General features: G+C 35.8%; 1 protein-coding gene across 3 annotated transcripts; it reads right to left on the minus strand.

The window, feature by feature from the left end:
* Window positions 1-1,727: 1,727 nt before the first annotated feature.
* LOC109108488 (ABC transporter G family member 23-like) lies at window positions 1,728-24,968 on the minus strand. Of its 3 annotated transcripts, none has more exons than XM_042742274.1 (20): window positions 24,521-24,968; window positions 21,594-21,733; window positions 20,230-20,389; window positions 19,954-20,108; window positions 18,127-18,234; window positions 16,300-16,393; window positions 14,489-14,563; window positions 14,220-14,391; window positions 13,932-14,028; window positions 13,477-13,645; window positions 12,546-12,646; window positions 11,476-11,546; window positions 11,093-11,142; window positions 10,949-11,005; window positions 10,667-10,737; window positions 9,152-9,240; window positions 8,615-8,718; window positions 5,950-6,109; window positions 5,289-5,393; window positions 1,728-3,495 (listed from the first exon to the last, which is right to left on the minus strand). In XM_042742274.1, the coding sequence occupies exons 1-20, from the start codon at window positions 24,575-24,577 to the stop codon at window positions 3,389-3,391; spliced, it is 2,142 nt and encodes a 713-aa protein (XP_042598208.1). In that variant the 5' UTR covers window positions 24,578-24,968; the 3' UTR covers window positions 1,728-3,388. The 3 variants fall into 3 exon arrangements, with proteins under 3 accessions (XP_042598208.1, XP_042598209.1, XP_042598210.1); XM_042742275.1 differs by lacking the exon at window positions 24,521-24,968 and adding an exon at window positions 23,169-23,321; XM_042742276.1 differs by lacking the exons at window positions 1,728-3,495; window positions 5,289-5,393; window positions 8,615-8,718 and having other exon boundaries at window positions 5,966-6,109.
* Window positions 24,969-25,066: the final 98 nt, after the last annotated feature.

The following is a 25,066-nucleotide window of genomic DNA, read 5'->3' on the forward strand; positions in this document are numbered from 1 at the left end:
GTGCCTATTTTAAGTGTTGCCCTAATAAGATTCAAAACATAAGAGCTGTGTTGTGAAGTGAGCTGAGGAGAAACATGACAGTGTGACAGCAGCATGTGATAAAATCACAACACTGGGGCTTCACCAAATATTACATAGCCTACCAACTTCCCCCACTTTGGGGGCTGGTGTTCAGATTGTTGTCCCAGCTGTTATGGTGACTGTAACTATGTATGAAAATATATTTTCAGAATGTTTACAACATGGAGAAACAAACCTGAACAATCATGTGCACAAGAGTCAAGATACTATTTAATGTTCAAGATCACCTGCATTCAGCTGTATTTCAAAATGGCAGCATAAATGTACTTAAAATCAACATAAAGTGCAAATAAATATCTAGCCCATTCTCAGATATATTTAACAGAATGATGAGCTGCAGTAGATTCTCTCTCAGAAGTAATTTCTTCCTTGAGGTTTTTTTTTTTTTTCTACTTCAAACCTGCCCTAACACTGGCAAAAAAAATCTATTTATAGACATTGATTTAACTTTTCTAAAACCTGAAAATCCAAACAAGAAAACTTTTCTTAAACAAAAAATCCATAATATTATCTTAGATATAAAATTTTTAACTTTTTAAAAAAAATTTTATCAGCTGTCTTCCAGTAATGGATTGCCTGCATTTTTCGAGCAACTATAAATCCTAATCATGTAACCTGGGTGTGGTGTTTGATTTCCTAATAAATGTGTCCTGATACGGGAGGATTGGCATTTTTCCAGTCATTCAGAACTGAAGTATACAGAGTAAAGTTTTAGCTTAGAAGTGTCTTCGGTTCCTGACAGTGGAATGAGACAATTCAATAGAAATGAGCAATTTGACAACATCATTTACTTCACTTAATTTACTTGATATAATTTACATTAAATTAACAATCCTCATTTGTTATCCAAACAGGTAACACTATCTTCCGAACCTGTTGCATAAGAGATGGAAGTTGACGCTGACAAACAGTGTGATGTTCAACACTTCGGACAACTACGCTAAGATTACATCAGCAGCATGGATAGTAAACTGACGTGATGTATCTGACTGCCTGACCTTTCTTTCAAAGCCAGCGATATTCACATCAGTATATCAGCTATGATTAATAACAGCAGTCTCTCAGATTCAATAAGCTTCTTTGTGTATTGCTTTGCCTGCATGCTGGATGTAGCTGACCTTGATATTGTCTCTGACTAGCATTCATGGAATGATGCATAGATGAATCATTTCATCTAGTTCATCAAAACAGGAAGTGTTTTCACATAAATACTTTTACAATGGAAATTTGTGATGAAAATATCTGTAATATTCTGGGAATAACCTATTAAAGGGATAGTTCACTCAAAAATGAAAATACTGTTATTAAATACTCACCCTCATGTCCCGAAAGCTCTTGGATTTCATCAAAAGAATCTTCATTTGTGTTCCGAAGTTGAACAAAGACCTTACGTGTTTGGAACAACATGAGAGTGAGCAATTAATGACAGAATTTTCATTTTTGTGTGAACTATCCATTTAAATTCATGAGTGACCTTGAGAAGCTTTTGAAGCCAGTAGAGATTTGAAATTCAGATATTGAAATGTGATAATGGGCTGGTAATGAATAAGGATGGTGAAGAAATGTACAAGAGCTGAAAGAGCAGGTAGTGGATTTTGATAAACTGTTAAAAAAATACAAAAACTGTCAATATACAAATATGAAGATCTTATTAAAAAGGTTTATTGTTGAAAAAAAAGATCATTTTACACCAAGAGCATGTCAATGTGCACATATATAAGGGCTTTATATGCAACAATTCAAGAGGTAGCAAATAATGGTCTTGTGTGTGTATAAAGTTGACATGATGACCTTTCAAAATGGCACAGTACTTAACAAACCTTTACCAAACATTTGTCTCTAAGCCTCAACTGGAGCCAGACACAAAAAAACTAGAACCAACAAAGCTCTAGTCCTAAAATCAACTGTCAGCCTATGTTCTATCAAAACATACCATGAAATTCCAGTGTGGGCGTCATTATTACTACAGCGAAAAGCCTGTTTCATAATTCTTAACTATTTGCAGGACTTTCAAACAGCAGCATTTTCCTGTTTAATTTATCATTTACATGAAAAAAAAATAGTGTTTAGTTTGTGAACTTTTCGAACTGTTCAAAGTACAGATATTGGATATAATGTCAACCAAATTTAAATGTAGTTTTAAACAAACTAACTATTTCTTTGTAACATGCAAAGTCTTTTGACCGAGATAAGCAGGGTCTAGATTTGTTCAGTCTGACGGTGGTGTAGAGGCTTCAGAGAATTTAAACCAGAACCTGGAGGTGGTCAGTGAAGGTAAAGGTAGAAATCAAGTATCCTAATGTTGAACTTCATGATTCAAAGAGAAGAAAACTATGAAAGCATGATAAATTTGTTGACATTTAAGAAGGACAGTGAAACACACATACGATTTATAACCCAAACCAATAAGCAATTCCTAATATCTATTTAAAATATTCTTTATGCATTCTGCTCATCAAATATTGCATGCTAAAATATTCATCAAACTAGTTTCACAAGACCAAGTAACTCAGCATATGGCTTGCACTGTAATGCAGTTTGTGCTGCTGTCTTTCAAATACAATATATATTAAAACACACGACTATACTTGTCTTTTCAGTTCAACTTGCAGGTTTAGTTTGTGCTCAAATGTAAACATTGCAGTCCTTCCTTCATTTTCTTTATGGCACTTGATGGATTATTAACACACAGACTGAAACATTTATCATAAAAAAAGAACAAGCAGCAGTTTGGAAAACAAAACTCTCATATACAAGGGTGAATTGTGCCCAGTGAAGAATCCTTGCTAAGCAGTGCTCTTTCTGTTCAGGATGAGGGAGTACAAGGGTGAGCAACATTGTAGGTTTCTCTTAAGCAATTTAGGTGTCTGGTTGTACACAGTCTAAGGTTTACTGATACAGACAAGGCATATGGAACATGCACTAAAAAACCTAGTCAGTGAATTTGAATTCAGGATGCATTACATAAACCACGGGGAGAAAGAGGGTATGGAAAGTTCCAACAATTGGCTTCTACACTTGCTTTCTTCTTCTTTGATGGATCTTTTAAATAATTGAAGCCCATGTGAAACTCATGATGAGTGTTATGTGTCACATAAAAGTCAGTAAAATGTTCTTGAACAGGTCTCATAGCTGGTTGAGGGATGCCCTGAGTTTCACACTGATGGTCCTTGGGAGGCCAGTTTTGGGTGAATGGCATATTAAAGGAGAGAGAGTCTCAGATTGGCAAATCCATGTGTCAATCATCTTTTGGCCTCGCCGAACACCACTTTACCCAATCTGAAGCACCTTTCCTTGGCAGAGCCTCTCACATTCTCAGCTTGAGAATGACCGTTGCCAGCATAAGGAAGAATGTGTTCCAGCCCAGAGTGACTACAAAACCTCGCCAGACCATCATATGGGACAGACCCCAACCTGAATTTGAAATAAGAGAATCATAAGAGGATCAGTACCAGAACATGAAGACAGAAAACAAATCGATGTATATTTAAGGAAACTGTTAAATGTTAAACACTAAAATTTATGAAAGCCTCAAGAACCATCTGATTGAATCGAATTCATTAGAATGAATCAGACTTTTCAACACTACTGTTGAGTTAACCTACTGTATGTAGATAGTAAAAATTTAGGAAGACAATGATTACTCTGTACAGTATGTACAGACTCCTCCCAGAGCAATGTTAGTTTAATATTATTCATAAACTATTATAGTATTTATTCATGTTTTAAATTAGCTTTTATTTTTATATTTTCAGTTTTCATTACATTTTATCATTTCTAGGTTACATATGTTGTCAAATGTTTTATGTAACCTTGAATTTTTTTCCAATTTTAGCAATTTTAGTACTTCCATTTTAACTACTACTTTATTTCACTTAGTTGTCAAGGCAACAGTTCTAATTTTCGTTTACATTTTGCAAGTTTAAGTCATCAAACATTTCTATTTTATTTCAGCTTTCATATCAATTAACACATTTTTTGAAATAGGTTTAGTTAACAATAACGCCGCCCCAGAGCAATGTCATTGTGATGTCATAATCAAAACCCAAAGGGCTCCGGTAGATTAATGAAGGGGAAAACCAGGTTTGTGTACAGTCTGTACATTTCCAGTCACATGACCAGTCTCAGCTCTGCTCTAGCCTGTACAGAATCAGCAGTAGAGATGCGTGGATGAGCTAAAACGTCACCTGAATCCGCTGCTTCAAATAAAATATCCATCGCACCTATATTTTTCTCTAATTCTTAGTTTTACATGATGATATGATGACCGGATGGTTCATTTTTAACAGCTGAAGTTATTCTTTTGCCAGATTATAGGCTACACTTTCTTAATAGCATAAACACAGGCTTTACTCCCTTCAAACTTTATCTGGAACGTCTGTCACTGCAACTGCAAAATTAAATTTGTGTCTGTTTGCCTGATGAAAACAATGCATTTAACACACGTTCATAATTTAGAGAATATTTGCATCACTAATCTCATCCATCCGCAACTCACCTGCAATTAATTAGAATGCATTTTTTTATTACCCGACCTGCGGATCACCTGTAGGGCCCGCAGATATAACCGCCATCCATGCATCACTAATCAGCAGTCAATTAACTCTAATATGTTTGAACTGGAACTTTGACTGGGTGTCATCATCTGAGCCTCTCACTGTCTAACTAACCGGTTCCCGTTCATGAGCAATGCTGGCAGGTAAACAACAGGGCAGACACTCCTCCTGCTCCGTGAATAATTGAGAGAGAAGAGTGTCAGGTGTCGTGAAGTCTGCTGAAACTCAAGATGTTTGTATCAGAGGGAAAATGTTAGCTGAGAGGGATTTCAATGAGAATTGTTGTGTGTGTTTCGGCTAAACACATCACACAAGAGATGTGACATATCTGAGGTGCGGGTAGGCAGTCCATTTGAAATGTGTGATGCGATGATGATAGAGACATGCTTCAGACACTCCGTTCCTGTGAGAAGACTCCACCCGTACTAAGCAGCTCAACAACCACTACAGCCTAACACACTATTTGTCATGTTTTTATGTACACATTTGAGTTTGTGATTAATACGGTCTCCTACAGGGATGTCAAAATGATAAATTGTAATATTTATTATTATTATTATAATACACTATAAATAATATATTTATATCATAAGTTTATTGGTACCGGTGCTATATTAAATGTGTGTGCATGCATGTGTGCACATACTCTACCTCTGTACATGATGCAGCGCAGGGCTTCAGATGCGTAGGTCTGGGGCAGGACTAGACTCACATAACGCAGAGGATACGGGATACACTCAACTGGCCAGATAACACCTACAGGAAGTAGATGACTAATTTCATTAATGTAAAACTTTAATGTGTAACATCATCTACGTATGTATATTTTTAGTTGTTACTAGTGTGTTTGTGTTACTTCAGCAGGCCATAAATGACAAATGGTGCGTTCTAATGTGAATTATGACTGGTAAGTGGTGTCAAGGCTTCACTAAGGAAAATTTCCTTCCATTTCTTTACAATAATCATCTATATTTCCATTCCATTTTTATCTCATCCATCAATCATCATTCACTCTGTTTATTCCACTCCACTATCAATCCACAATTTTACTCACTGTGGAATCACATCCATTAATCCACTGGACACACCCAGATAGTATGGCCCTAATAGCTCTTATTATATTTTCTGGACTGCACCATTTTGGGGTGAAGGGAGAAATGAAATACAAAAATAAAATCCAGGACCAAATCAATTTTAAGGGTAAATTAAAAATAAAAACTTAAATATAAATAATAGCATAATAATAAGCCACAGCATAAATTTATCCTATTTAATTTATTTTTTTTAACATCTGTGAGATCAAACAGTGTACCGCTAATGATGAGGTTGGGGTAGAAGATTCCAAGAGCTGCCTGATTGGCCGACTGTTCGTCATCGATAGCAGAGGAAATGACCAATCCAAAGGAGATTCCGGTCACTCCCTGCAGCACAATCAGTGAGATCACCAAAGCCAGAGATCCTTCATTAGGAATCTGCAATAGAGAAAGAGACATGAAAAATATGGTGAGAATGATAAAAATATGATGAAAGAGCTGTATTCCAGTTCACAGCATCCATATGAATCACACAGGGTATGATGACACTTTCAGATATGAAATAATGTAGTATAAGTGATCCTGCTTAATGTTTTTATGTGCATTACATATACATGTGCGTGTACTATATTTTTTCATCACACTATATATGCACTCTTAAAAGTACAGTTAATTTACTACTGTATAATTAAATAAAATACATGTGAGAAAAAAAACACTCAAGAAGTACAGAATGACTACTAGGTAATTTTCCCTTTCCACTTCCTGTGAAGTGCTATTTTAGTCCCTGTGCTGTTCTTCAGATCGCACCCGATATAAAGTGTCAAATATACCATTTTAACATTATGTTGCAGAAACAATACATATGTGTAATATTTAACAATAGGTTGTTTTTAAACAGTGATTCAAACCTATAGAGTCTATACATACCAGCATGACACAGACATCATTAGCGAGTGCGAAGAGTATTTTGTGTGAAGCTCACAGAACATTCAGTGTAGCATTTTTACTGCTAGAGTTACACATCAGAAATAGAATCGCTTATCTAGAGCTGGGTCTGTTACCAAAGCAATCCCTTTGTTGCCACGGTAGTCAAGCAGAAATCACTAGACACAAAGCAAGGAATTATTTATGAATAAATTAACTTACATGGCTCTGTCCCAGGGCTGTTTCTAAATTTCACAGAGCACAGAACAATTTACAGACCCTAATCCCTCCCCTACAACAGCCCTGCTCAGTCTTGACATACTTAATTTTCACCCAAAAATGAAAATTCTGTGATTAATTACTCACCCTCGTGTTGTTCAAAAACCCTAAAACCCATGAGATGCAAGACCTTCGTAAGACATCTTTGAAACACAAATTAAGATATTTCTGATGAAATCTGAGAGCTTTCTGACCCTGCATAGACAGCAACACAACTACCACACCGAAGACCCAGAAAGGTAGTAATTAGACATTATTAAAATAGTCCATGTGACATCAGTGGTTCAACCGTAATTTTATGAAGCTCCGAGAATACTTTTTATGTGCAAAGAAAACAAAAATTACAACTTTATTCACAATAGTATCATGACACATGCGTGTGAATTCCTGTGCTTGTAAACAAGGCTGGCTCCTGCGTCAGCAGCATCACATGTATCCGTTGTGGTACTGCATTGTCCTTACTATGTTTCTGGGCCTTGAACATGTCAGTTGTGTTGCTGTCTATGCAGGGTCAGAAAGCTCTCAGATTTCATCAAAAATATCTTAATTTGTGTTCCAAAGATGAACGGAGGTCTTACAGGTTTGGAACGACATGAGGGTAAGTAATTAATCACAAAAAAATTTGAATATCCCTTTAAGGGATACTTTAAAATGAAAAGTCTGTCATCATTTACTCACCCTTAAGTTGTTCCAAACCTGTATGAATTTCTTTCTTCAGTTTTCTAATTGTAATACTTTGTGTTAGTACTTTTTTCCTTGTATTTTTGATCAAATAAATACAGCCTTCAGAGACGTCTTTCAAAAACATGAATAAATAAAAAACTTACAAACCTAAACTTTTGAATGACAATGTATCAACATATCTAGCTGATACTTTGAAAAACATACACCTTTTCACAAATTTCTAATTATTTGTTAATAGAAGAAAAAGATATTCTGGTTAAATATCCTTCTAAAACCTCAGATGAGAGGATTCTGATCGCTTGAAATTTAGCTTTATATTGCTTTTGGTATTATTAATATTGTAAATCTAATAAATATAAATATTGTGTACAGTCCTGGACTACACTACAAACTTCACAGTGGACTACTAAGGCCTTGTCCACACTAATACGTTTTCTCACCGCTTTGGCCTTCCGTCCACACTGAGATGGTGTTTTTGTCAAGGAAAACTGAGCTTTTTGAAAATGTTGTCCAAAGTGGATATATTTGAAAATGTCTTTTTCGCATTGTATCTATGTTTATACCGGTATTGTGCCTGTAATGTGCTATTCACTTCACACTATTGCTACAGATGTGTTACTTTGTACACTCTTCACAGTCCTGCAAAGATGACAGAAATTTACTCACAATTGCTGTTTGTGGCAAAACATGAAGGCAGTTCCATTTTAGATCAGATATACAATCGTAAGTGAATGCGACCTGGAAGCGTCAATGAATGGTGAGGTGTTTTCCTAAATAAAATTATCCTGCCAGAAGAATTGCACAAAAACGCATCATGTCTATTCCCTCTGTATCGTGTAGTAAAGAAAATGTAACGTTTTCTGGCATTTCATTGTGGATGAGAAACTTGTGTAGAATGCTTGAAAACGCTAGTGTGGATGGAAACATATATGTAAAGTATTAATGAGATACACAGCTGACAAACATACATCTCTCTCTCTCTCTAGCTCCCTCTCTTTCACTCACACACACATACACACACACACACACACACACACACACACACACACTCACTTTGAAGACCAGCAGGATGAAGATCAGCAGAAGGATGATCTGAACACTGATAACAAACAGCTGTGAGAAGAGGTGTGCCAGCATGGTCTCCAGAGAACTTACGCCTTTAGAGAAACACACACAAAGAAACATATATTCACATACATCTATGAAATGCTTACCAGGTGTGTTTAAAACTATGCTGCTCATGTTTTTAGCTGCTGTGGGTGATCAGCTCCCCCTATTGGTAAATCTCTAAAACTGCTTGTTCATGAAATCTTGATGAAAAGTAAGGGTTGAATTCAACAAATGTGCCCACTTATTCTAATCTAAAAGTTTAGAGCTAAACATCATTTGTGTAAATAGGCATAATTTCTCTGCAGGACAGTTCTAAGTTTTGGGTTGTGAACGAGACAGCTCTTATTCACCTGGTTTGAGGGTGGTAAGGAAACAAGACACGATTTTATGCTGAAATACTGCATTCAAAAGTGCCACGATTCTTTACTGAATTTTACTGAAGTCAAATGATGGCCATCTGGTTGATGTGAGCTGTCTCACCTGCCACCCAGCACCTGTCCAGCAGCCCCTCCTTTCTCTCTAACACAAAGGACAGAGCGGTCAACCCCACTGCCAGGTAAAATGTGATGCTAAAAAGAGAAAGAAAAGAAAAGATAAATGATATTGGAAAGAGGTCCATCATGATGCAGTAGTATTATCCGACAGTGTAGTAATACATTTGAATGGCTGAATGTGTGTGCGTGTGTGTGTGTGTGTGTGTGTGTGTGTGTGTGTGTGTGTGTATTAATGCTGTGATTGCAGTGTTGGGTGTAACGCGTTACTGTAATTAAATGACTTATCCACTAAAAAGTAAAGTAAGGAATTACTGCTCATTTTTAGGTAATTTAATTTCAGTTACTTATATAGTATTTGCGTTACATAGAGTAAATCAATTCAACAGTTCTAAAATCAATATTGAATTTGAAATGTAAAATCAATCGAATCTAAAAAGGGCTTACTTTTATTTGGGTACATCGACAATAACAACAAAACATTGTGCTTTTGCAAAATAAACAAAACAAACAGGGTGCAATTTCTGCTGTCTATGTCTCCGTGAGCAACTTTCTTCATGTCACAAACTCAGCAAATATTTGGCACAGAGACATGAGAAGACATGTCTATAGAAAGCTTGTGTCTACATTTAAATGAACGAATTCAAATCGAAAATGAATATTCTCTGATTATGTAATCCGTATGAAACTAAAGTGAGATACAATCTTTCCCGTAACTGAAAGCTTGAAGTGTCTACTTTTAAAATGAACGAATTGAAATCGAAAACAAATATTCTCTGATTATGTAATCCGTATGAAACTAAAGCAATGTACAGTCTTTCCCGTATCTGATATGCAGTCACCTGCGTGCAAACACCCTCATCTAGATACAAAAATAGATTAAAATAAATAAATAAATCAATAAATAAAGATTTGTCTAATTATTATAGTTTTAGAAAGAGGTTCTGCTATGAGGAATTTATTTCAGAAGAACAGCGCGATCTGACACGGCTTTAATCAGCAGAGAAGATCATTTATGTAATTTATACTTACCTACATTAGTTGACGTGCTGTTTTTACATAAACCTGTACAGATTTTACTAGTTGGGCATTTCCCAGAACATCTTGCCAAACTGAAATGTATTGTTTAACTTTTCTTAAGCTTTTTTGTTATTCAGATAAGTTATTATTCAGAGTATTTCTATTTGTTAACCAAAGAAGGTTAAATTTTTTTCTTTTTATAAAAATGTTTAAGTATTACAGTTGTTTTAAAGCTAAAAGGCTAAACAATTCTATGTTTGACTCAAATTGAAAGAATAAAGAGTTTAATTTCTATTCAGGTTTATAGGGATTTTATGCCTAATTAGCGATTTGAATAATTAAGTTACTTACTGAGTAACTAAGTTACTTTTCAGAGAGAGTAATTAGTAAAGTAATTTAAATACTTTTTGAAAGTAACTTACCCAACACTGTGTGATTGATATAATTAATGGCATACATGTGAATGTACTGCATGTGTGTTTACCTCAGAACAGCTCCTGGTGTCACAAAAGTTGTGAAATCTGTGTTCTTATTGCCATATATAGGTTCTTCAAACTATGAAACCACATTAAACAAGAAAAAAAGGAATAATAAAGTGAGATATAAAGAAAAAAGAAGACAGATATATGAGAGGATAGTTGTAAAAGACATTAAAAAATGACATAAAATAGAAAAAGACAATAAAATAAAAAGGTGTATGAATCATTCGAGCTTTGAAATTCCCCATTTTAAGAACATATTGAGAACATCAGTACTCTGTACTCACTTTTATAGGGACGGCCACCATGTATGACAAACTCCCCAGCTTTGTCTCAATAAACGCCTTGAAAGATCAGAATAAGACAAGGAGAAACAGTTTCTTGAGTTCAAAGGATGGGAAAAAACTTAAAAGTGCATCTTTAAAACTAACCTCAAAGGCCTCATGGAGTTTTTTCTGCAGCATCAGGGCAATTTGTCGGTCTGAAATGTTGATGAGTACAAATGTTATAACGAAATAGTGTTTAACTGCTTAACTCAAAATTGTTTAACCACATATGTAATAAAAAAATCTAAAATTGATTAATTATAAACATGTAAAATAGAAGCTACTAATGGTCTCAGACATTTGAATCCCACTTTATTTCCAAAGATTCATGCAAAATTCACTGAAAATCAGTTCAACAGAGATTCAATTCAGCCACAGCCATGAAGGCCCTCAAGACTTAAAGGGCTCCCTCTTGTGACAGCAATATGAGGTCAAGTGAAATCAAAAGCTAAGTGATATTGATTGGACTAAAAGTGAATAAAACTCACTGGTCAGATCCAGCCAAACATGTACTGATCCTCCTTCAACCACATCTCTGGAGACTCTGGGCTGCAGCATCCTGCACATACACAAGCACACAAACAAATAAGCATACATTTAAACATAATTTTACTCATTTACTATTTAAAGCCACAGCTGTTACATCTAACATGGGTCATGTTTAAACCAAATAAGAAAAATATAAATATGTGTGGTATTCAAAAAGCTCCAGTCAGGACAGAGGTGCACAAAACATGATAAATATGGACAGACTAACACAGAAAGGCAGGACAGACCTGCTTTTCTTCACCTTAAAAACACTGTGATTCACTCCTGAAGCCTCTCCCAGCACTCTCCCCATCAGTCGCTCTCCTACAGTCATTCTTACTTGACATGTTATGTTGTTTACACGAATGCTTACATTTTTAGGCTGTATTCATACAGGTATTTAATGACGTAATCAGGCCTAATGTTTAATGTCAGATTGAAAAACATTCACATGCAGTAATTTTTTGCCTATTATATTGGTATGTACTTGTGTTTGTGTGTGTGAACACAGGGCTGGTGTGTGTAGGTGTGTGCAGTGATGCAGTCAAGTGTTTCTGACTATGAGGCAGGTGTTTGTGTTATGTGTATGATATTTGAGTGTGAATGATTAGCTGATGTAAGTGAACCCTTAATACGAGGGATGGGTCCAAAATTGCATTAAGAACATCTATGACACCTTAAGAAGATGCAGAAAAATCATCACCATGAGTTCATTTGAAGTCGCCCTCTAATGAATAAAAAGAGACTGGACAAAAATAGATCTACTTGCCGTGTTGGTTAACAATAGAGTTTATTGGTTAAAATAGAAGTTGTAAATGAACTGGCCAAACAAGTCGCATAGTCCAAATAGGTTTTTATAAGCATACACGATCAAATGACAGCTTATTTGACAGAACAAATAAGTGACTTTCTCAAGGTGAGTTTTTTGATCAGGATTATGAAACTTGGCTGACATTCTTTGGTCACAACATCAAAACAAAACATGTTCTTTCAGGTCGTTTTCATAAACTTTTTATACAACGGAGCTCACCTTTTGGTTAGATAGCTGGTGAAATTCTCCCCAAACTCTATGACGCCCCAGTATTCCCCATTATAGATACCATCAAAAGCTTCAGAATGAGACAAGCTCACCTGCAGAAAGGAAACAGGGAACTGCATTTTCATCTAAAAATGAACACTGAAAATGTACAGTTTTTTCTCTTGACTATTTATAAAATAGTTGTTTTTTTTCTCTGATTTGTTGACGTGAAATCAAGAAAAGAGGAAGTGAGAGAATAAGAGTCTGTCTGTCTGTAGTTTCTACTGTATTCTTTTTATTTCATATATTCTTTTTTAAAGGGGTGGTTGATTATGATTTCACTTTTTGAACTTTAGTGTGTAATGCTGCTGTTAGAGTAGAAACAGCGTCTGCAAAGTTACGTCGCTCAAAATTCAATGCAAAGAGAGATATTTTCTTTTAAAGAAATCGCTGTTTAAGGACTACAAAAAATGGCTGGAAGGGACTACAACGAGCTTCTTCCTGGGTTTGTGACATCACTTACCCTGATGTTTACACAAACCCTGCCCCTGGGAACATGCAACTACCTGTAATGGTAAGGGGGTGTGACGTTTCCGGACAACGTGCACTAGGGGGTAAGCGAATCACAAACACACTGAGCCTGCTAACCAATCAGAGCCCAATGCGTAATTCTAAACAATTATACACACACAACCAGCAACGGAATCATGGCGGAATATCCTGATAGAAACAGCAGAGTAGAATAAAGGTGAAATATGTGAAAATAATGTTTTTTTTTAAACTAAGCATGAACACGTTACACTGCACCCCGTAAACACAATCAAGCTTCCGAAAAAAGCTGATCAACCACCCCTTTAAAGAACAAAAAAGAAAAACAGTATTGTCAAAAGACAATATTAGTACTATTTACACAGGATCTGTTTTTTGTAAATTCCACGTTTACCTGGTATACACTTGTGTTGTCGAGGAAGGACAGCAGTGATCTACTATAGGCACTGGGACTGGTTTCATTATTGACCACCGCCACATCAATGCCTTTGGGGTCTCCACCAATACACAAGCACATCAGACAGATCTGAATTACAGGCAACAAGAACTGGAAACAAAGGGACCTGAGTACAAACAAGAGGAACATACACAAAACTTTGTTTTTAGTTAAAATGCTTTGATCATCAGAAATCTGCACAGTGCAAGAGACTGTTTGTGAAGGACAACAGTAAGATAGTACATTTAAGAAAGTGGTTATTACGTTTAATTTAATTATTACTGCAGTCATCCATTTATTCAGTTTGCTTAATAATACGAAATAATATAAACAAAAAGAAAAGAAAAAGACAAAACTTCACAGTAAAAATCACAGTGTCCAAAAGGTCCATAAATACTTCAAGACATCATCACCCTGGCATTCTCTTCATTCGAACCATCGTCTTGATCATCAGCGCTGCAATGTTACGCCATTTTGGTATGATGTGCCTGGCTCGCACTTTCCAGTCAGCTGTAGAGACACAAGAACATTTCAACTGCAAGCATCACAGTCTCAACGGTGATCAAAAGCTGTTATTCTAAATACATATTTTTAGGTACATTTATGAAACCAGTGTCATTTTATGTCAATAAAAAAGTGAATTTCTGCATTTTTTGCATGCAGTATTTTAGAGCAAGTGAATTTCTCCCTCTTTGTTGTACCTTTATATTTGCACATGTCCTCTGGTGTGCTCTTTCTCAGTATGGGCTCTCTGCTCTCATCTCCCATACTGTCTGGAGATGGGCTGCTGTCCAGCGGACGGCCCTGAGGACTCTGTTTGGAGCCCATCTGATCAGAGTCCTCACAAAGTTGCAAGAACGCACTCTCTAATGTCTAATGTACACACATAGATGGATTTGAAAGGTTAACCAAACCATTTTGCATGTACAGTACATGCATATGAGATATGTGCATGTTTGTGTGCACCTACTGCTGCATTGTGTTGCTTCATAACAGCATCCGGGGGACCTTCAGCTAACAACTGACCATTCCTCATCAAACCCACCTAAAGAGACAAAAATAGCTTAGAAGACCTAATGGTATAAAGATTTAAAGGAATAGTTCACCCAAAAAATGAAAATGTACTCATCCTCAGGCCATCCAAGGTTTCAATAGTTCATGAATGGGTGCTGGCAGAATGAGAGTCCAAACAGCTGATAAAAACAACAAAAAAATATGGGTGCTGGCAGAATGAGAGTCCAAACAGCTGATAAAAACAACATAATAATCCACAAATAGTCTACATGTCACCAGTCCATCAATTTATATGTTGTGGAGTGAAAAGCTGTGTGTTTGTAAGAAACAAATCCATCAGTAAGGCAGTTTAACTTTAAACCCCGTCACTTCTGGCCAAAACATGATGGATTGGATTTGTGCTGTGGATTATTGTGATGTTTTTATCAGGTCTTTGAACTGTCATTTTGACGGCACCCATACACTACAGAAAATACACCGGTAAGCAAGCGATGTAATGCTACATTTCTCCAAATCTGTTCTGATGAAGGAAAAAAAACTCATTTACATCTTGGATGGCCTGAGGGTGAGGACATTTTCAGCAAATTTTCATTTTTGGGTGGGCTAGTTATTCATTCACGTATAAATAAGTCTAAGATGAGTCACTTAAAAAATTTCCTCAAGGAGAAATAAAAACGGAAATAAATTAAATAATTGTTGACTTGAAGCAGGAGCAGAACTATAATTTAATGTGGACAGCATGGCTCGCATGATCTGGTCTTGTAGAAATTTAATGAAAGATATTTGAGTACATTTTGCGACCTCTGACTTGGCAAACGTGAGCACAGTTTGTAACAGTCTTTTGAAACTCCAAAGATTACCAAGGTCTGTTTTTCAGGAGAAAAATCAGAGAAGCTGAAAACCGAAGCAAAAGTAAGTTTAAGAGAAACAACAGATATCTCATTACCAACAAATAGAGAATGATGGCAGACAGAGAAAGGAGTGTGTAGTATTATTGTTTAAAGAATACTTCTCATTTTTAGAAATTCACGTCACTGTTCTGGGTTGGTGAGTGTACTGTAAATAAGCATGTTGTGATTGTGTCTTTGGTTTCACTCTGTGTCGTTTGTGCATGTGAACCAAGAGTAATATATCAACTGTCTGTTTGACGTTATACAGTCAGACAAAATAATGCGCAACTTTGAACACAACAGACATCATGCCCTCAACTGGTAAAACAACACTTTGAAGAGAAATAAAATTAAACAATAGAGTCAGTAGACTTAAATCTTTTCCAATTCTACAGCTGGAACCTCTTGTCTGATGTATACCAGTGCCTTTTTTGACACAATATACAGTAATATACCCTAATTATTGCATGAAATAAGTTTGTTAGTGGTCTCAATACCATGAAACAGTCTAGTCAAAACTCTAAAACTCCTGCATTTATTTTAAAGAAAATGTCTGCTAATTCAAAAATAAAAGCTCACCTGTACTTTTTTTGCCAAAAGTTAGTTTTAAAGTTATGTAATAGGCCACAGTACAAAGTACATTTGGCAAATGAGTCACGACTATAATAACGGATTACAGAAACAAATCTGAGTAATGCATCGAGTGGTTTCGCCTGTTCAAGAAACACACACCCACACCAGAAATCTAAGAATGACTCTATTAAATCATGCAGTTCTGTTCTGTAGCTTTACATTTAAACTGAGCATCTTTATATTTTAACAAGAGTGGGAGTGAATTCTGGTACAGGTTTGTGGTCAGAACAGGAAGGTATCTTACCGTATTGGCTTGTCTGGCTTCCTCAATGTAATGCGTGGTAATAATGACAGAAACCTCTCCTCCTCTTACAATGTCTACCAGGTGCTGCCATATCCTGCAGAAGTGGAGAGTTTGTTGCATGAGTGCTGTGCTTTTTTATGTAACATTTGTCTTTATGAGATTTACACGTTTGCATTTGGCTGATGCAACCTACCTTTAGTGCATATATTTATTATAAGTACAAACATTCCTTGGGAATTAAACCTATGAATCACAAGTGGCATGGGATAAAACAAACTGTTATAAAGTGGAAAGTGTTAGGACAGAGAGGGGGAGAAATGTGATCAGGAAATAAAATAAAAATTCGGTTTCAAATAAATGCTGTTCTTTTTATCTTTCAATTCATCAAAGAATTTAGAACAAATATATAATATTTCCACAAAATTATTAAGCAGCACAACTTTTATCAACATTTATAATAATGTTTCCTGAGCACCAAATCAGCATACATGTATAAGAATTATTTCTGAAGGTTTTTGTGACACTGAAGATAGACAAGCTATTTCAAATTGATATATATTTCACAATATTTCTGTTTTTACTTTCTTTTTGATAAATAAATGTAGCCTTTGTGAGCATATCTTACTGACCCCAAACTTTAGAACAGTAGTGTGTATGTTGTCTGGTCATTTAACATTCTTGGCATAGTACACAATGCATAGGTTAGTATCTTACAAAGCAAAGCACTCCAAAATGGTTCAAGGCTTAGACAGGCTTGGCCCATAGTCTGTTATGTAAGAGGATTTCAGCAGGGTTCAGCAGGGTCTGACTGGAACCTATGTGATCCCAGCATAAAAATGAATTAATTTAACCTAAAAATTAAATATAGAAATGCAGAAAATGTGTTTCTCTGGATATGAGCTTTTCTAAACAATAAAACATTCTGAAGTAATAAAACCACCAATAACAGAGGGCTGTTGTTAATAATAATATATTTCTAGTTTTCACATACCTGGATCTATGTTCTGCTTAGTAAATGCTGCATCATATGCAATCATATGCAAAACTGTGACACAGTGACCCTCTTTATACCCATACAGACTCTTCTTCCTTTCATGGCTACTGCTCCTTCTACATGTTCTTTACTTCCTTTTGTTCATGAATTACTCAAACTCAAGAATAAATGAAGATTGTCACTGAGAATTTACAGCAAAAAACTTATTTTCTTGAAAAGTTTATAATGAGTTGGAATCTTGAGTCTATAGAAGGCAGGATAATCTTCAGCAAGCCACATACTCAGGATGCACTCACGTGGTAAGATCAAACAAAGGCATGCAAAAGAGTCCACTGGGATTTGCTTGCCCATTATGCATTGTGAAAGATCTTCATACTACCAATTTCAGAGGCAAATCTTTGAAAAGGCCACTTGAATAATTATAGTTTTTACAACGAACAAGTGAATAAATTCATGAAAGGAACTTCAAGGTGTGATGAAAACACAAGATAATAGGAAAGCCTTTAACTTAAGAGGAAAGTAACTGCACAGTTTTGAATGTAAGCTAAAATGTTAAGTTGAGATGTCTGAGAGAGAGAGAGAGAGAGAGAGAGAGAGAGAGAAAGAGAGAGAGAAAGAAAGAAAGAATAAGAGAAAGGAGTGGTGCAGGACAAAAAAAAACTCATACTTTTAAAATGCAGAACAAAGTTCATCCACAAACTCATATACAGTAGAGACAGACTGGTAGTGCTGGTAGTAGTATGGGTGCATTAGAAGGTTAATAAAGGTAATGGGCAGACGTGATGGAAGGTAAAGACAGACAAATACTGGAGATGGAGGTACGTTGTGCATACTTGGCCCGTAAAACAGGGTCCACTCCTACAGTGGGCTCGTCCAGGATCAGAAGTTGTGGGTTCTGAAGCAGAGCAGCTCCGAGTGAGACACGCCGCCGCTGGCCTCCACTGAACAAAGTGAATAAAAATGTATGGAAATAATCAGTTATGAACTTTCATAATGAATTAATTAAAAAATACATAAATTAACCCAATGTTTTATTTGTGTAATTGTGCCAAATGTGTAACAAGATTCTGTTGATCTGTTGAAGCCCATTTTCACCACTGAACAAAAAAGGTCCATAACAACAAAAAAAAAAATAATAATTCTAAAAAAAAAAATAAAAGATTTTTTTTTTTCATCTGTGGTGGAATCAGGCTTTCATAGGCCCTTGTATTTGCTGATGAAATGAAATTTGAATCTTTCTACAAGCTTCAATTTTTAGTACATTTTTAAATAAATTAAAGACTAATTAAAAGTAAGTAATAAGTAAACACAAAAAATACATTCAAAATGGTAATCTATAAAAAAAGAAGTAGTATAGATAAGCAAATAACAGGTTGCAATATAAAATATAAGCAATAGAAATGTTAAGTTTATGCCAAGTCTTCTAGTTTTCTATGGACTTTATTTAGCTAATACTGATGTGTGGAGCAATGGACTGTCAATAGTGTTCACTCTAAAAGCAAAATCAGTTTAATTTACTTTTTTAGAAACAATATTTGGCACAGGAAATGCTTCTAATTACTAAAAAACGGAGCAGCTAACTATTACACTAAAAGACAAAAAAAAAGAATGTTATTTAAATGAATAAAATGATCATTAGAGAATCACAAAGTATCTCAAGACTTACCACAAATCCACTAGCCCAACCTAACTTAACTAACCCAACCTGTCAAAGAGAAATTGACCTTAACAAACTAGTTTGATCTTTAAGACTTTCAGGGCCATTGTCTTACTTTTCAGATGAAGGAGCCCTGCCTAGAGCCAGCTCATCACTGCAAAAACAAAACCAGACAGACTACACCTACCGGACGGCAGGACACAAGATGCCTTTCTATACGGAAATAAAAGTCTCATGCTTCACATTCCTTGGCCTTAGTGAAAGACAATCTCCTCTGTGTAGACAGGCACTTTGCTTCATTATAAAATAATAATAATAATAAAAATAAACCTTATTTCCTACAAACTGTGCACACACAACAGTCATAAATAGCACTTGGGAATCTCTCACTTCATCTGCCAATATGACCTCTATGTCAGGTAGCAAACAAATCATACCAATGATCATTGTCAATTAATCATTAAACAGATCCTCAGCAATCCATATTAAACCCACTGAAGTCACATGACCATTTGACCCCTAAGGCCCCTACAGAGGAAGTGTGAGAAGTTTCAGAGCAGAGCGGCCAGATAAACGGACACAGGTTTTCCAAAATGTTTAGAATGCATAATGTCATTAGGGAAACTCTGATGAGAATGCTGCTGTCAACAAAGAAAACTGGGTCACACATGATGCCTCCTTTTGTTTTATCCTCCTCTCTGTCTCTTTCAGAATTCTGTCATCATTTACTCACCCTCATTTTGTTTCATGCCTTTCGTTCCAGACCTCCAAAATACGATTTCCTTTCTTCTGTGAAACACAAAACTTAAATTTCTGTCTGTTTCTCACAAATAGCTATTGTAACACTCTGGGATACTCACATGGTCTTGAACAGCGTAAGGGTGAACAAATGATTAAAGAAAACTATACATTCCAAAAAAAACAATACAATTAAAAAAAACAAAAAAAAACTAAATTCAAAAAATCAAAACAAAAAAACAAATGAAATGAAACGTCATTCTACCTGAGATTTCTCACAAGGCTGTTTTTTTGTGGCAGGTCAAGGAAGTCAATGAGGAAATTCATCCTGGCTTCTGTTTCTTTAGATGAAAGGCCATGAATTCGACCGTAAAACCATAGTGTGTTACTGATAGTGAACTCATTGTACAGAGCTATATCCTGCAGGCAGAAAGAATGAAAAAAGAAAGAGCAAAATATATGAAACTCAAGAGGATTCATTTATCGGATTAATTACACACTAGGCTTTGTGGGTAAACACCGGTCTCTAATAATCTCTCACCTGTGGCATGTATCCCACCATCCTTCCTGGCACTTCATGTCCTGGGAAAGCAGGTGGTTTCCCCAGCACTGTGATATGACCATGTGAGATCTTTAGAGTTCCCACAATGCATTTCAACAACGTAGTCTTCCCACAGCCACTTGGCCCTAGCAGTCCATAACTAAGGACAGGAAACAAACATAATCAAAGATCCAGTCAATCCTCCACTGCCCATCTAGTACAATGAGTAATTCAAATCCTTTTTAAATTCAGGATTTCAATTTTAATATTTAAATTCAAATTAATCAAAAGTGACAGTAAAGAGACATAAAAAAAAAATATTTCTATTCAAACTAAATGCTGTTCATTTTAACTATTCAAAAAACCTGGAAAAAGTATCACGGCTTTCACAAACATTTTCAGAAGCTCATTGATATGGATATTAAAAATATATATATATTTCTTGAGCATCAAATCAGCATATTAAAATAATTTCTGGAGTACTGGAAGACTGGAGTAATAACTGCTGAAGATTCAGCTTTGCCATCACAGGAATAAATTACACTTTAAAAATATTAAAACAGAAAATGGTTGTTTTAGAGTTTATATTTTATTGTATTTTTGATTAAATAAATGCAGCCTTTGTAAGCACAAGAAACATCTTTTAAAAACATGTTACGGACTCCAAACCTTTTGACGTGTAAAGTTTTAAACAAGCAACTAAAATGCGATGAGAAATTATTAAATGACATGTGGGTGACCTAGATGTCTGTGAGAGGAATTAGAAATAGGAAGTGAGACACAGATATTAAGCTGAGAACAGCAATAGAGTTACTAAATGCTTTTCAATACACTCATCATCAAAATAAGACAGCAGTTATGCAATTAAAAGTGGCTCAAACATATATCTTTTCTCTAAAATCTTATTCCAAAGACTGTCAGGAAAAGCTGGTCACAATGCTTTGAACAGACTTTCAGGAAAACTGCAGTCTCACAAACATAATCTGATCCACTTCTGCACATCCAGGAACTAAACATTATTTTAGAAAAAAGAAACAAAAGACATTTGCACAATATTTTAAAATATCGTTCTGATAAGACTTATCAGATCATAAACAGGTGATAAGAGGACAGATAGTCAGACCTAAGTTGATGTAAAAGTCAGTGAACTGTGCACTGCAGTTGCAACACAACATTTAGAGGTTTGTTGTGCTACTTGTGCAGAAGCAAGGGATGAGGTGGGAAAGATATATGCATGCTTGTGCCTGAAATGTCACATGAACATCAGGTCAGCATCTGGGCATGTTTTCTTGCTTAAAGTGAGCATTAAAGATTGGTGATAACATATTCAAAACATATTTAGAAAGCCAAAATCGTGGACTCACATTTGGCCCTGAGGCACTGTCAGGTTGAGGTTGTTGAGGACTTTAAGTTTCCCATATGAACGACACACATCTTGACAGTGGATTGCAGAGCTGCAACTCCCAGCCTCCAAGTCAGTCTTCATTGTACCGCTCTCCAAGCTCTACATATAAAGAAACTGAAATTAGCTCAAAATAAATATTTCGACCAATGTCGAAAAAAATACAAGCATCCGAATCAGATTTAAAAATGTAAAGAAACAAAAATGAAACCAAGACATTCACATTAGCTACAAACAAATACTGCAAAGGAAATGTCTTTGTTGTGTTGTCTATAACAACATCATACACTACATGACTTGCATTGTTAACATGAAACAAAATATGATGCCTCATTTCTGATCCTTATATTGGTTTCTTAGCAACAGCTCTGATTCTGTAACCGAGTATCCCCCTTTACCGATGGAGCAAACTGGGTCATCTGAACTGTAATCTGTAATCTCGCCTTCTTTACACAGAATCTCTTTCTCTCACTCAATCTCTGCACACTTAATCCTAAATGTTTCATCATAAAACACACAAAAAAAACACTATCAAGGTCTCTAATTCTTGGGTTAAGGCCATCCTGGAGAAAGGAAGACTGATGACGAAGATCTGATCAGTAATCAATGTTAATTGGTGTTTTATTATCATCATAAAATTATTCAATAATACATCAAGAAATGCATTTTAAAATTACTTGAATATACTGATATAAAAAAACATGTTTCAAGTTTCCAAATTAAAATAAATATTTTTTGTTGGCTTTAAGTCAAAAATGTTTTAAGTCATATATTGTTTATTTATTTAAAATATTATTAATATTTTATATTAATATAATATAATATATAAATATATAATATTTTATAATATCTTGTCAGCTACATCAACATCAGTGCGACAAAACCAAAATGTGTACTTAATTTAAAAGTAAAGTTTTCAATTAGGTTTCGTAGTACTTAATACTTTACATTTTAGGGTCAATAAATTAAATATTAGTAGAATTATTTATTTAGCAATTAGTCTAAAAGATTACATTTCTGAGAACATTTTGGACATTTTTATTTGTCATCAACCTATGCGTGTATAGGCCTACTTTAAAACGCACTCTTGAGATTTAAGGTCCTGATGTGAAAAGAAAACTGTCTATACACGAACCGGTCGGATGGAGACGACGTGTAAATCAGCTGACAGTTTCGTTTCAACAGCAGTTTTGAGCAGCTGAACTGGTTTGGTTTTCTATTTCTTCATTGTTTTGGAGGAAGCGCCTCCCTGTCACTGCACCTGACAGGAGCTTCACGAGCTGTTTGGGTCCCTCAGACAAACTTTCTAACTAACTTAGTTGGCTATTTACATGCAACCATCAATTCTCTGATAATAATTTATCCAATAAATTCAGTTTTAAAGATAAATTACAACAGTTTACAAAGCACAAGATACCATAAGATGAAATAAGTTTCATAATTCAAGTTCAAATGAGCGTCTATATCCTTGGTATGAGCTGTTTAAACGGTTAAAAACCTATCCATACAAACTTTAAAAGAAAAATAGTTTTTATACCAAAGCGGCTTTACAATCCTTGAAGGAAAATCACGTAGATTAAATGAACAGTCCAGCTGTCCGGTTGTCGCAGCGTTATTTCATGACAGGTGCAGCGATGCGCAGCGCTTATAATCACCGGCCACAGGCTGACAGTAGCTGAGCGTGTTATTTGTCTCTTCTACTGGTTTACCGACAAGCCCCGCCTCCTGAGCGGTCTTTCTCCCTCACTAACCAATCCGATTCCGAGACGCTATACCGAAGCAGACTGTGATTGGGCAGTTGAGAAGTCGCTCAGATAGCCATAGCAATCATAGCAAAAGTGGTACAGCAAAGGGCAGGAGTAAGCGAAATACAGGTGGGAAAAATAACGATGTCTGCGTGCTGCATTATTACATGCAACAAACACCTTAAAGACAGAAATCCCTGAGTGTTATCAACTTACAATTACAACAAATAGTTTTTCTCATTTAAGCGGTTTGTTGAAATTGTTCTCTTCTTCTCAGTGATGGAGAGTCTGATTCATTTTCGCGAGTCGGTTCTTTTGAACAGTCTGTTTAAAAAAACTGGCTCAAAACCCGATTCAGAAATTCTTTTACGTCCTGCCGCAATTACGCCACCGTGTGGCAAATTTACACGTTCTTAATTACCCAAGTAATTACACACACACACACACACACACACACACACACACACACATATATATATATATATATATATATATATATATATATATATATATATATAGGTGATATATTTAATATATATAGGCACAAATAGCCGTCTATTACTTTTTAATTGTAAGGGCGTTTGCTTTAGTTTCATGTGTTCCAGATCAATTTGTTGCAGCCATGATTCAGCGCATGAAATATAATGTCGGTTAGAACCTAATATAATTTGCATTTAAAATAAAGCTATATTAAAATTGATTTACACCTCCTCGTTGAAGTAGGTTAATTTTGTATTCGTTATCATAATAACGGTGTTTCTTATTTGCATGGTAAGCTGTCGTTTCTGCTTTCATTTCACCGTCTTTTTAAACTAGTTCAGACGATTCAATTAAAAGATCCGACTCAAAAGAACAATTCGCGCGGTCATCTACATTCCGCTTCTGCGTCATGGTTAGACACTGCAGTAGCAGACCAATCCGTCTTCTATGCTCCGCATCTATATAAGCGTAACAAACATGCACGAACGCCTGTCAGAAATCAGTTTATGATTGATTTCCATAGGATTCGAGTCTCAAAAAGACGCGGCATCAGAATATATCGTACATTACATGGTTTACACATGGGACGTGTCGTATCCACTCATGCAGGCTCAATTACAATAACATGTAAACATAAAAATGAAGAATAAACGCAATAGCTCACTTTTTGCTCCATCTCCGTGCTGTCGCCAGGCGCTTCCTCGGTTCCATTCCCGGACATGATTCCCGTGCCGGCGGTCGAGATGCTGCCGGAGAGGAGCGGCGCTCGGCTCAGTGCGCGCAGATGAGCCGTTTAACTCATTCTGCTCCAGATCAAATTTTAACTGCAACTTATAAACGCTCAAGGGCCACGTTTAAACAGCATTACATAGCATTCTGAACACTTGTGCGTCTCTTCACCAGTGGAGTGTCTCTGTGAATAGTGTATCTGCGCAACAATCTTAGGTAGATTCCCTCTGGGAGAGAAAACCACTCTGGAGTAGAAACATGTTTATTTGAATGAAAAATAGATACGCATAACACGTATAGGAGAGCGGGGAAAAGAAAAGACATATATTTTAAGATTAAACTGATATAGCCTAGCTAGAAGCACTAATGTGAACAATGAGGAGAAAAGAACAGAAAACAGATAAACAGCAGCTCCCTCCTGATAAACAAATCACCAGAGAGGCTAGACGTTTCAGACACAAACAGAAGACACACACAGTAT

Source organism: Cyprinus carpio, chromosome B17 (assembly GCF_018340385.1).
Source record: "Cyprinus carpio isolate SPL01 chromosome B17, ASM1834038v1, whole genome shotgun sequence".
Taxonomy (NCBI): Eukaryota; Metazoa; Chordata; class Actinopteri; order Cypriniformes; family Cyprinidae; genus Cyprinus; species Cyprinus carpio.